Source organism: Prionailurus viverrinus, chromosome C1 (assembly GCF_022837055.1).
Source record: "Prionailurus viverrinus isolate Anna chromosome C1, UM_Priviv_1.0, whole genome shotgun sequence".
Taxonomy (NCBI): domain Eukaryota; kingdom Metazoa; phylum Chordata; class Mammalia; order Carnivora; family Felidae; genus Prionailurus; species Prionailurus viverrinus.
Genome location: NC_062568.1, coordinates 168,744,962 through 168,757,816, shown reverse-complemented (window position 1 = coordinate 168,757,816; position 12,855 = coordinate 168,744,962). Strand labels below are relative to the sequence as shown.

Here is a 12,855-nt window from a genome sequence, read left to right as displayed (position 1 = left end):
TCATGATCTCACAGTTGACGAGTTCGAGCCCCATGTGGGGCTCTGTGCCGACAGCTCAGAGCTTGGAGCCTGCTTCGGATTCTGTGTCTCCCTCTCTCTCTGCCCCTCCCCTGCTCACGCCGTCTCTCTCTGTCTCTCAAAAATAAATAAATGTAAAAAAAAAAAAAAAAAAATTTGAAGTGCGAAGTATCGTCATTTTCCCAAAAGTCAGGGACTCAAAGCCACGGGTGTCCTAGATGGCTAGCTCTGCCTGTCCGCGTAAGGGTCTCCTGAATGTTTTTTCTGTAGCACTGCCTGCTGCCCATCTCATGCTCTTTTTTGACACTGAATCCCCTGACCTTCCTGAATATCGCACCACCATGCTTTTCTTCCTATTTCTCAAATGCGTTTCTCCTTCCAGAGGCTCCCCTTCAGGGTTCTCCCAGATAAACGTGGGTCTTCCTGGGGTTGAAGCCTTGCCTTTCCGCCCTCATCTCTGCTGCTTCAACAGTTCCAGTTATTACCTCTGTGAAGACGACCATCAAAAGGGCACTTCCCTCTCTCTTTTCCCCCCCTCACCCCAGCTCTACTTTCAGCTTACCCCTTACCCCAGTGGTCAGCCTTCTTCCAGTCTTCTGCCAAATCTCCCAACCAGTTATCAAACCAATGGTATCAGTACATCAACCTAACCCAGTCTGTCACACCCATTCCCACTTTTTCCCCAAACCTCCCTCCTCTTCCCCTTATTCCTGCTCAAGTTACCATCATATAACTGCAAAGACATGACCCTGTAGGCTGTTGCACGGTCTTCCAATTCCGGTCGTCTTACTTCTACAAGGGGTCTCATATCTCTCTCTCTCTCTCTCTCTCTCTCTCTCTCTCTCCCCCTTGCATCAGCCCCATCGTGGTTCAGGCCTCCTCCTCACCTTGGCTGCAAAATTGACGAAGCTAGCTTGAAAGGCTTTCATCACAATCTCCAGCGGATTAACTGGGGTAAAAACTCCTTGACATTCAAGGAATTTCACAATCTCGCTGTGATCCTTTTCTACCTTATCTCCATCTACTCCCCGATACTCTTATTTCTCCAGCCAAACAGGGTTGCTCTACGTTTCCTGAAAACACTCCATTGTTCCAGCCTCTCGTTCTCCAAGCAAGCCCTTCTGCCTAGAAGGTCAGGATCTCTGATGGAAGTCCCACCCACCCTTCAAGGCGGAGCTCCATCAATCAACGAGTGCATGGGGGAGAGTTCCGGCTCTCTTCACTTAATGGGTCTTGGACAACAGAGCGCTGTAGCCCTCAGTTTCCTCATGTGTGAAAAAGGGACGATGCCAATACCAAGAGCTCAAGGGCTGTGGTGATGATTAAGTGGGACCAGTGCCCAATGAATGATGAAGGGGACAATGATGATCCCAGTCTTGACCCATAAAAGTAACCTTCAGCGATCTTCCTGTGAATTTTCACAGCAGCACTTGATTTATACATCACACCATCTACAGCCTTTGGCCTGTTTTACCCTTGAAGCTCTCGGTTCCGGGGAGCACCACCAGCACCACCGGGGGCGCTCTGGCCCCCGTCCTGTTCTCTGACCAACTCCTCAGTCTCCCTGCGGGGAACAGTATTGTCAGTCTTGTAGTTGCCCGGCTTCCCCTTTAGACCGTAAACCCCTAGGGTAGCATCTGGGTCCTAGGGCGAGGTGTCTACCACAAAGCCTGCTTGTTCTAAGGAGGGGGGACTCACCCAACATCCACCCTCCCAGCAGGTTACCACCTTCTGCAAAAGCCACTTTGCCCAAAACACTATCGCACACCGTCCACGGGAGGATCTTAGGCGGCCGTCTGCCTAGCGGTCTCAACGTTTTGCCTTCCGCCATACACTGAGCTCCCCAAGCCCAGAAACGAAAAGGTTTTACAGCTCACTGAAATAAAGAGCACCCAGCATAGCTCCTGGCAGAGCAGGCCTTGAATAAATGTCAGTTCAGGCACTGGGCTCTGAAGCCACAGAGACCTGGGTTCTCATTTCTGCTCCCTCATTCACTAAACAGAGTAACCTTAAACTAGCCACTTCTCCCTTGGGAGCCTCCGTGCCCTCCTTCGTTTGTAAAACAGGGTAAATAACACCTACCTCTGGGCACCTAGGTGGCTCAACCGATTAAGCGTCCGACTTTGGCTCAGGTTGACGGTCTCACAGTTTGCGAGTTCGAGCCCCGCGTAGGGCTCTCTCCTGTCAGCGCAGAGCCCGCTTTAGATCCTCTGTCCCCACCTCTCTCTGCTCCTACCCCGGGCATGCTCTCTCTCTCAAAAATAAATAAACGTAAAAAAATAAAAATAAAAATAAATAATAATACCTACCTCATCTAACTAAAGAAGAGGATTTAAAATAAGGCATTAGTTTCCCATCCATCAGATAGCTTGTAAATGTTACCTGATTCTCTGCCCCAATCCCGAACAGACAATGATTCACAGAATGGACTTCTCGGCCTCCAGAGCATTATCATTTAAAATGGACAAATGAGGGGCGCCTGGGTGGCTCAGTCGGTTGAGCATCCGACTTCGACTCAGGTCATGATCTCGCGGTTTCCAACTTTGAGCCCCGCGTCGGGCTCTGTGCTGACAGCTCGGAGCCTTGCAGCCTGCTTCAGATTCTGTGCCTCCCTCTCTCTCCACCCCAACCCATTCGCATTCTGTCTGTGTCTCTCTCAAAAATTAATAAACATCAAAAAAAAATGTTTTTAATGGACAAATGAAAAGCCACTTGCACACTGGAGACATTTTCCAAGTGGTCATTAACCCCCTCAGAGCTACATGTGCCTGAGGAAAAACTGGTGCCACAGCATGGACTGTGTGTGTGTGTGTGTGTGTGTGTGGAAGGGGACAAACTAAATCCTAATCCCGATGCCCGTGTTTGTTAAATTGCAAATAGATGCCCCCTGCCACCAGCCCCTCAGGGATAAGAAGGTCTCAGAAGAACTCTGTGCCATTTGATCAGGGACCGACACAGTGGAAGGATTCATGCGGCCACTCTCTGTGGGTGGTCCTGGTAATTGCACAGGCCTAGTGGATTGTAAACTGGGGGACCGGGTCTCCTACCGGGGCACCGCTGGGCCAGCCCGACTTCACTTTTTGCAGAGTTGAAAACTCGACTAACCCTTAATGAGGCAATCTTGGGGAACCTTGTTTTCTTGGCAGTGTGCTCTCAGATAAAGGGGTTGGAGGGGTGGGGAGGAAGTAATGAAGTCCAGATGTGGGCACACTGAAGCCCGATCCTGAATAAACAAGTCTTGGAGGTATTAAGCTCTTCTTCTTGTCTCTGCAGCAAGACATCTGCCGTGTGCTACACAGCCCGTTCCCGCGTGCGTCGGGGACCGTATTTAAGATTTTAGGGAAGCAAATGGAATACTTTGCCCGGCTGCCTAGGTCCTCTGACATCTCCTGGCCTAATGCTTTTGATTTGCTGCCCAAAACGTATGGCTTGTGATTTTTACAAACGCGTATTGAGCACCACAGTCTGTGCCTTGCACTAGAGACTAGCAATTTAAAATCAGATCAGGCCGCTCCCTGTCTCTGCTGCAGCTAACGGGGTCACCGAGAAAAAGATAGGACAGTTGCACACAGTAACGGCAAAGACAGAGGCCAGCCCAGGGATCTCTGGGACCTTTGGAAGGTGGGGAAGGAGGCAGCCAAGGAATGTTTCCTGGAGAGGGAGATGTCTGCCTGGGGTTTATTTAATACATACCATGGGCAAGAAGAAAAGGCTGGTCTCAGCCTTCCAGGGACCTATCATCTAGCTGGGGAGACAATACCCCGACACAAATCACATTACCAGGCAGAAATACTGAAGGTGCTGTTTGCCTGCTTGAGATGCAGCAGGTTCACCATCGGGTCCCCAGCACCTGCTACTTCGGGGGTGCTAGACAAGTGAATGTGGAAGGCAGGCAGGCAGGCAGGCTTTATAAGGCAGCAATGGTGCCTTATATTATTATTATTATTATTATTATTATTATTATTATTATTATCATTATCATTATCATTATTATTATTTTAAAAGCCTTACCTGTGAATCAGAGGACCTCTGGTCTGGCCCTGCCACTAAGTAGTTATGGGAAAGTCACTTAATATCCTTGATCCCCAGTGGCCTTAACTTTAACAGTCAACCTCCCAGAATCACCACCAGGTGCAAATAAGGGAATGTGCACATAATGGGCACTCTGTTACTTGTATGACACTACAGCAATGACAAGGAGGATTCTCGCCAATGACACACATAATGTCACTTGATTGGACCTCCAGAAAAGCCTAGGGGGTTGGGGAGCTACTGTCACCATCTTACAGGAAAGGAAGGTATAGTTCTTTTCCAAAGGGGTCTGACAATCAATAATCAGCACAAAAGTTAGGACATAAACCTAAACCAGATGATGCCAAAGTCTGAGCTCTTTCTCTAGTTAGGAGTATTATTACAGAAGTCCCATTCAATGGGATCTGAGAGGAAAAGTCAAATTTATATGGCCAGAGGGAGAAGGGGATTCACCCGTGACTCATTCACACATCAAGTCCTAGATGCTAAGAAGCTATATAAACCACTTTCAGGGCCTGACCAAAGCAAGCCCTGAGCCCATGCTGATTTAAAAAGAATACTGAGCATTTTTCCATATTAAAATCTTCGCCCCTGATACTCTTCATAGTGCGGTACAAGGCAAATTGAGAGGAGGCTAGGTAGGGGGTGATACTTCACTGTTTTTGCTCCTAATCTCTCTGCTGCTAGAGTCATTAAACCTTTACAAGGCAGAGATAGGAACCGCTGCTTCGCGGATTTGGAAGGAATTCCTATTATGCTATAATTCCAGAATCTGAGATACATCTGAAAAAGAAGTCAAAGCGACTAGATTTTTCCATATCTCCTGCCATCGAAAGGTGTCTGCTTTCTCTATAACTTCTGATGATTTGCACCTCCCGGTCACATTTGAAACGGCACCGCCACCCCACTCCTTTGCTGTGGGGACACTCAGACTGGAGCAGGGGCGTGCAAGTCAGCCAAGGATTCTCTTGTTGTTTTAAACAAACCTGAGGTCGGCAGGAGAAGGCCCGGGCAGCAAATATCAAGATGATTAGATTTCCAGACCGGGTTCCCCACCCCCACCCCCACCCTCCCTGTCACTCACGCCCTCTGATCAGAAGCAGATCCTGGATGGAGGCAGCCAGGCTCTGTGACCAGTCATGATGGGGAAGTGGGAAACGTGTTGTTGTTGTTTAATTTAAGCTGTATATAGCTTTTCCAGAATCGGGTGCACTAAAGTGAATTACTCATTTCTCCTCTGAGGTCTTGCCTCTGCTTATTTCCATGAGTACTCTAGTACTTAATGGCAGGGAAGTGGGTAAGCAGACCTCGTTATGAGCCCACATCTCACACATGCCCCCAGCTGGATCCAGAGGTAAAGGTCCTTTTGCAAAGAGCACGGGAGGAAGAGTCAAGAGATCTGGGTTTTAGTGAATTAACTACAAGGAAAGAGCGGGAGCGGCAGGATGGGTCCCAAGGCTGGCGTTCCTTTCCTGATTCTATTTTTATTAGACATGAGGTCTTTGCAAAGTCACTCCACCACTTTTTGACTGTTTAGTCATTTATAATGAAAACAGTTAACATTTATCGAGGATGCCCCAGGCGCCAAGCACTGAGTTACCTTACATGCATCATCTCATTTAATTCTAAAAACCTTAATAAGGAGATATATTATCTCCATTCAACAGATGGGCGTACTGAGGCTCAGCGGGGTTAATTCACTTGCAGCATACACACTGCCCAGCGGGAGTTCAGAGAGGCACCGGAGCACATGCCTTTAACTCCAGACTATATGGAGGCAGGTTACCTAGCTGTCAGGGTTTCCGCACGGGTGAAATGCTTGAACACAGTTTGTAGGTTTCTATGGCACACAGTGGCACCTAACGAAGGACACTAATTATTATCTGTTTTGCCTGTTTTGTTTTGGGTTTCGGAGGGGGTGGGTGGGAGGAGCACGGAGAACTAGAGGAAAGCACTATCCAAACCTATTTTGCTGACACCGTATGGGATGTGGAAGCAATGCCGTTGCTCATCCTATAACCAAGGTCACTGCGCACGACTGACCGTTTCAAGGAAACCTGGGAGGTCAGGGAGGCTTTTAATTAAAACACCAACATGACATGAGGAGAAGAGCAAGCCAAACTAAACTCCTAAAAGCAGAATTTTTTTTTTCAGAAATGCTAGCATTTCAAGAGGAAGAAGGGGCTGGTCTTGGCCGACAGCAGGGAAAGAGCTGCTGACCAGGAGTTTTGCTTGAGGAAGGAAGAACAGACGAGAAGCACAGCCCTCGGAAAAGCCACTTTGGCACCCCATGTCCATCTGCTACAAAGTCCATTCCCACGAATGATGGCATCTGATCCTTATACCAAGGCCCATGAGTGAATCTGAACACAGGTAAGGAAAACGAGGGCTGGACAGAGTCACGATTCACCTGATTCACGTAGCTGGGGTGCCACGGCCTCTGAAGAGTGCCTCGTTCCCGTGCTGGGTCTGGGAGCAGTCCCACTAGGCAAGCCGAAGCCAAGAACAATTGCATGTAGAAAGAGCAAAGGGCATGTGACACTTTGTCCCTGTGCTATTCTTATCTTAACCACTCCTGGGTTATAGTCAGCTTCCTAAAAGCACTCAATTAACTGATCCTCCCGAGTGTCAAAAACACCTGTTCAAACCTTAGTAGACGATACTGCACAATTATGTGCCTTCTACGACAAACTTCTCTTCCAGGAAAAGCCATTCTTCCTACAGAACTCAACCCCACGCTGTCCATTTGGAACAAACAGTAAAATTAGATTTTATATCTCTCAGTTTCTGAACACAAAGATCCTCAGTGCACCTTTAAGAAACTACGAGCATTGCCCAATGGACTGTTTTTATTTTAAAGGTTGGAAAGAATTCTACCAGCCCCCCTCCCCCCCCCCCAATTTCAAACTGTTGATTGTGTGCCTGGTTTACGATGTTATTAAAAAACAAAGAGGGGTCTCAAAGTTTACAACCAACCCCCAGAGTGGGGAAGTCAAAAGAAAAACTTCATGAAATGCGGCTCAGGACCATCAGCAGCTTCCATCTGATCCAGAGTAGGCATGAGTAGACAAATGCCGATCCCTTAAGCAATTAATTTGGATAGAACAGCCACTCTGCATTTGAAATCACGCCTGCAAAATGGAAGCAGGGCTTTGAAATAAGCCAGGGATAGGCTTGAGCCCCAATTTTTACTTGCTGTAGACTTTGAACCTATCACTTAACCCCTTCGAGCTTCTGATTTTCCATTCGTATAATGGGAATACTAGCACTCAATTCACATGTAGTGTGTTTAACTCTAGCTTCCTTCCTTCTCGGCTTCTCATATAGGCCAAAGATAAGCTTCCAGGCTCTGGCTAATATAAACATGACTCAAGGATCTGAGAGGGAGAATTTATGATCTTGGTGGACATGATGCCTATCCCTTATGTCTACATGGCTGGGGTTCAAGGGCAAAGAACAGAAAATACTGGAGATGTGGAACGGACATCTGTGAAAATGTATGACTCACAAATTAGGAGAGTGGATTATCATCAATTACTCTCCCAAACACCCCAAATGGACACATCTAAAAACAAAAGGTGGTGACCTCCCAAGTAAAGCCCAAGTAGGCCATGCCCCAATTTCCACGAGGCTAACACTGCTCCAAAGTAATTCTGGACTCTGTCAAAGACCGTGGCACATGTGTGCATTCCTAACGAGGCCTTCATCCTTTAAGGGATGAGCTGTATGTAAGTCTAGACTTTACACTTGCACCTGAGTAACCCGCTCAGCAATTCAGGAGTTTGCCAAGTATTTCAATGCTCATGCTCTCTTTTCCTCCTCAATACAACACTATGCAGCAAGGGGGTCATCCCTGGTTTTAAGCACGTACAGCTTGTCAGCAGGGTGCCAGGTCTAGAACTTCGGTCTCTTGATGCCAAGTCCCAATTTTATTTTCGCTTTGCCACCCCAGCCCCTGGATGAGAGAAGTAAACAATATGCCAGAGAACACCAGTGGCATGACTATTACAGAGGTACAGCCATAGTGTGAAGACAGCAGAACATGCCTGTGATACCCCTCCTCGGGGGCTCACCTTCATGGCTCAGAGGTCAGACTCTGGGGTAAGGGACCGATGGGTTCAAATTCCAACTCTACCGCTCCAAGTGAGCGTGGGCAAATTATTTTCACTCTGCAGACCTCAGTCTCCTAACTTGTAGAAGAAAGACAAGGACGGTATCTGGACTTCACTGGATGGCTGTGAGGATAATGCACGCAAAGTAGAGTAGAGGGGTGCTTAGCATACTTTTAGAAGACGTTCAGTATATATGTGTGTATACAGATGATACTTTTAGTATATGCTTTTGGTAACAGCATTAACCGCATGAAATACACACTATTATTAACCGAATGAAATTCTGCTTGCGCGGCCAACCTCCGTTGGCTCAGATATCCTGAAACGGGACACAGGGGAAGTCGGACAGGTGGAGCACGGCAGCCCGGGCGCTTACCGCGAGGATGGCGATGACAATCCCCACGGCGCAGAGCACAGCATCATTTATGGTCTCGCCGGTTTTCAGAGGGTACTTGATGCTCTCGTCATTGCAGTAAAACCCTCGGTGGTAAGGCTTGATGGTGCTTGTCTCAATGATGAGGAAGGGCAGGCCCGCTGGTCCAGATGCGACCATCACAGGCACCGGAAAATTAAAAAAGGGAGAGGAGAGAGAAAGGGAAAACATCAATAAAAGGAAGCCGGAGAATGACTTGCAGCAAAGACCAGCCCAGGTAACACCATTGCCAGGGACAGGAATTTCGTGCATTTGCAGCTATGTACAGCCCACAGAGAGTGTTCAGCACCTGCAGGCCCTCTCCTTCCTGGTCACCCCCGGGAGGAGCAACGCATTATTCTCTGGTCTTGTCCAAGGGCACAGTGGGAGGCAGTGGAAGAGCCGGGGAGGAGCTTTCCCACCGCGCGACCACACCCTGCGGACATTAAAGCCCAACGAGTGACAATCGCCAACAGGGCCCCGAGTCTAATGATGTGTCGTTCGCCAAGTGCATCGGACGTCACCATTCCCCCTTCGAGAGGCTCATCGTAAGGCTCTGCTGCTTGGAGCCGTGAAGGCCTCGGGGTCAGATAAGCTGAATTTGGATCTCAGGTCCAATGTGACCCCTGGTTGTCATTCCATCTTTCTGAGCCTCAGTCTCCCCACACATGAGTTGCAGGGACGACAAAAGGAGAACCAGCCACACGCGACTTCCAGCGTAGTGCCTGGCACACGGTAGCTGCTCAACCATTTTCTTCCACTGAAGAGTCCCTACCAAGACGAACTAGAGCTGAGCAGAGGGCCCTGCGGCCTGGAGCTCTGGAGCGGAGCCCAAGGGCATCTGGGAGCACCAAGCTGCTCCCGCAGCTGCTGCTGGTTTATCAGTGGCTCGGCTCAGATGCCATTCCCTTAAAGGTCATGGCGAATGGATTCCATCACCTGCCAGGAAAAGTTCCTCACAACCCTGAAGCAAAAAGCGAAGGCCTACAAGATCTCTGGCCTGGTCACTGCAGCAGCCTCCGCATCGGTCTCCTGACCTTCACCGCCTCTCACACATATCTACCGGTTCACTTCCTGACCACGAGCACGTCACTGCCTTGCTTAAGTTTCTTCCGCGGCTCGCCGTTGCACCGCACGAGATAAAGTGTGACCTCTGGAGTGCCCCGCGACCTGGACCTCCCTTCTCCTGACTCATGGTCTGTGGCCCCCTTGACACAGCCTCCAAGAAAACAGGACACGGCGACTCTTGCCTCAGTTCCTACTCTTCTCTCAGACTGGAAGACCTCTTCCCCTACCACCCAAGTTCAATACCAAGCTGCAATACCACTCCCCTAAGTAAAAGGTGAGCCAGTAAATGTTAGGACTAGGGAAGACCAAGAAAAACATCCTGTTAACAGCCACCACCGATGTAAGAGCCATCCACAATGTGTAAGGCATTCATTCATTTCTGTATTGGATCTCCCAACAACCTGAAGAGGTCATTTTACACCATCAGTTAAGCATGTGCCGTTCATCTTCAAGTGAAGAGAACAGTGACTACGAGAGAATATTTAGAGAGAATATTTAGCTCCTTCAGGGTCTCTTAGTCTACCCCCAAATGCCTGAATCCCTGATTTAACTTTGCAAATTGGTTTCGTCCGACTGTGAATTTCATTAGCCGAAAAATCCCAAGATAAGCGGTGGTTGAAAAGATAAAATTCCACTTTCGTGTTTTTCAAAAAGAATTGAATTCACGTCACGTTGCTCGAAGCCCCAGACCGCCTCTTAAAAAAAAAATGTACCACGAACTCCACAATTTTTCAATTACTTTGGTCCAGACCAGCAGCGATAAAAACGCTCACTTTCTAAAAAGTGTATTTATGTATCACTGTGCATACACACATGGATTTATTTGGTTTTATTCTTTGGATTTATTTGAATTCTACGGCTATTTATTTTGTGACCCCTAACTGCTTCCTGCTAGAACAACAATTTACTTTATCAAATTCATACTAGTGCTTTGAAAAGAAAGAAACAGCAACATACCACAGCATTGTGCCTGACCTTCTCAAAGTAAACACAGAGGGACCCTGGAAGGCAATAACCATTAGCTCTTGAGACCGTGTCTCTGCAAAAGAGTGAAGCGGGAGAGGTGAGGCAGGGAGGGAATGCTATGGCGAGGAAGGGGCAAGAACAGTCAGCTGATCTTTGGGGGGTGGGGCGCTGGGAGAGAAAAAAATATCCTACGGGCCCAAACCATCTTCATTCCACTGCCTAAACATTTTGAAATGGGGCCAAGTTGGCTACGAAAAGTAGCCAAGAAGCCAGCACTATGATATTAATAGTCCGCTTTTAAAGCTCCACACATCGTGATAAAAACCTTGAGCTCCACGTCTGAGCCCGGCCGCAGCCTCTGTGGTGCCTGGGAGCCAAAGCGTTGCTAATAAACTCAGGAAGGGAACAGACCTCGAGTGCCTTACATTTGGGCTGGGCTCTTAGGCCCCAGCTTCTATTTTTAATGGTGTTCACATGATAGGCCTGTAAAACATATGTTTCTAAGGACAATAAAACACATATAAAAGAGCTGTGGAGTTAGACAGAACTGGGTTAATGACCTCAACTCTGCTCCCAGCTACTTGAGCAAGTTATTTCACATCTCCAAAACGCTCTTCTCATCTCTGCAATGGGAAGAGTGCAGTCTAGCTTTGGGATTGCTGGGATGATGTCATCTACTACTACACTAATCCATTCATTTAGTCGACAAATATTGATTCCATCTTCACTACGTACACGAGGTACAAACATGGCACGAGCCCTGCCCTCAGGGAGCTTGCAATCTAGTAGGGCAAGACGTCATGGAATAAAATCAGTGCAGGAAGGGGTTTTAGTTAGAGGAAACCAGACAACAGCACTGGGTCATGTCAGCTCGGGGTCTGGCACGCACCACAGACACTCAATAAATGTTAAAAGGACCAAGAGGGGGTGGGGGGAACAATCCCACAGAGAAAGTTAGGAAAGAAAATCTGTTTATTCCGTTCCTTTGCCCTCTCTTAACCTGGGAGCAATCCAAATCCTTTCTCTTCCTCCCTTGCCTAAAGCTCGGGGAGCTTCCGGTTCTGATCATGTGGATGGTGCCCACAAACAGTCAAGAAGTTGGATCTGAATGTGTTCTGTTTATTTTCTTGAAAGCCATGGAGAGAGCATTTAGAAGACCGAATGGCTTTTTCTGTTTCCTCTAAAAATGTGTGGTATGATCGGGGGTGATGCCAGTCAAGTCTTGACTTCACTCCAGGAGAGAGTAACCTCGGATTCCCTTCAGTTGATGGGAAAAGCATAGGCATTTTCTCCATTGGGGGAGCTGGTCCTCAAGAGACACAGCACCATGCCTTCCTTGCCTCTCCAGGACCCAGAGAGGAGGCTGTTCTTTTCCAAAGCAGGATCTCCATTTCCAACACTGGCACCGTCTTTATAACCAACTACTATAGTTCTTGATCAGTTCATTTCCCAAAAATCCCCAGTGCTAATGACTAGGAACCTAGAGGTGAATACATCATAGCACCTGCCCTCAAGAGGCTTATGGTATTTTAAGAAAGTTGCAAAAACAAGCACACTAAAATATTTCTAAATGGGCAGACTGACGTATGTATAGATTACAGGGAGGGCCCGTAAGGCTTCTCCACCAGGGACACTAAAGATGGCCCACAGAGGATGGGAGGCTTGAGGGAACCCTTATGTGAGTAGGAGGTTTCTAGGGTCCAGGGACTAAGTACGCTCAAGAAACTCAAAGTAGTTTAGGGACTTCAATAAGGCAGTCATCACAACCGATGGCCATGACAAGAACACGATTTTAGATTTGGTTCCAGAGCTGGAAGAGACACACAGGTGGACAACGAAAGGAAGAAAGAGAGAGTCAACACAGACAACAGCAAGAGTAGCTAACATTTACTAAATAACTGTTTTGTGCCCGAACTGTGCTGAGGAACCCCACATAAAGGACTGCCATCTGGACAATCTGGATACCCATTACTGTTCTCGGCACTGACTGGGTCACTGTGCTGAGAGGGAATTTAAGTCCCAACCTTCAAGTGGCCCAAAGGCTAATGGGAGAAACAGTCATAAAAATGAACACATTCAGTCACCCGAAGGTTCAAAGGGATTAAAGTGACTTACCAGAGACACTCGGACTTTCGAGTGCTTTCTAAAGTAAGCAAGTCACTTGAAACAGAGAAGGAAGCCCCGAGGTATATTGATAAATTAGTTAAAGCTCAAGTTAAATTTCATGGCCTTTGAAGAAAAAGATGC

General features: G+C 47.8%; 1 protein-coding gene across 1 annotated transcript in view; it reads right to left on the bottom strand.

Annotated features, from left to right (window-relative positions):
• The window catches only part of PLPP3 (phospholipid phosphatase 3), an 88,076-nt gene that overhangs the window by 33,537 nt on the left and 41,684 nt on the right, over positions 1-12,855 (bottom strand). Inside the window, exon 2 of the mRNA XM_047870786.1 lies at positions 8,539-8,696. Coding sequence (XP_047726742.1) covers positions 8,539-8,696 — 158 coding nt within the window. The remainder of the gene's footprint in view (positions 1-8,538; positions 8,697-12,855) is intronic.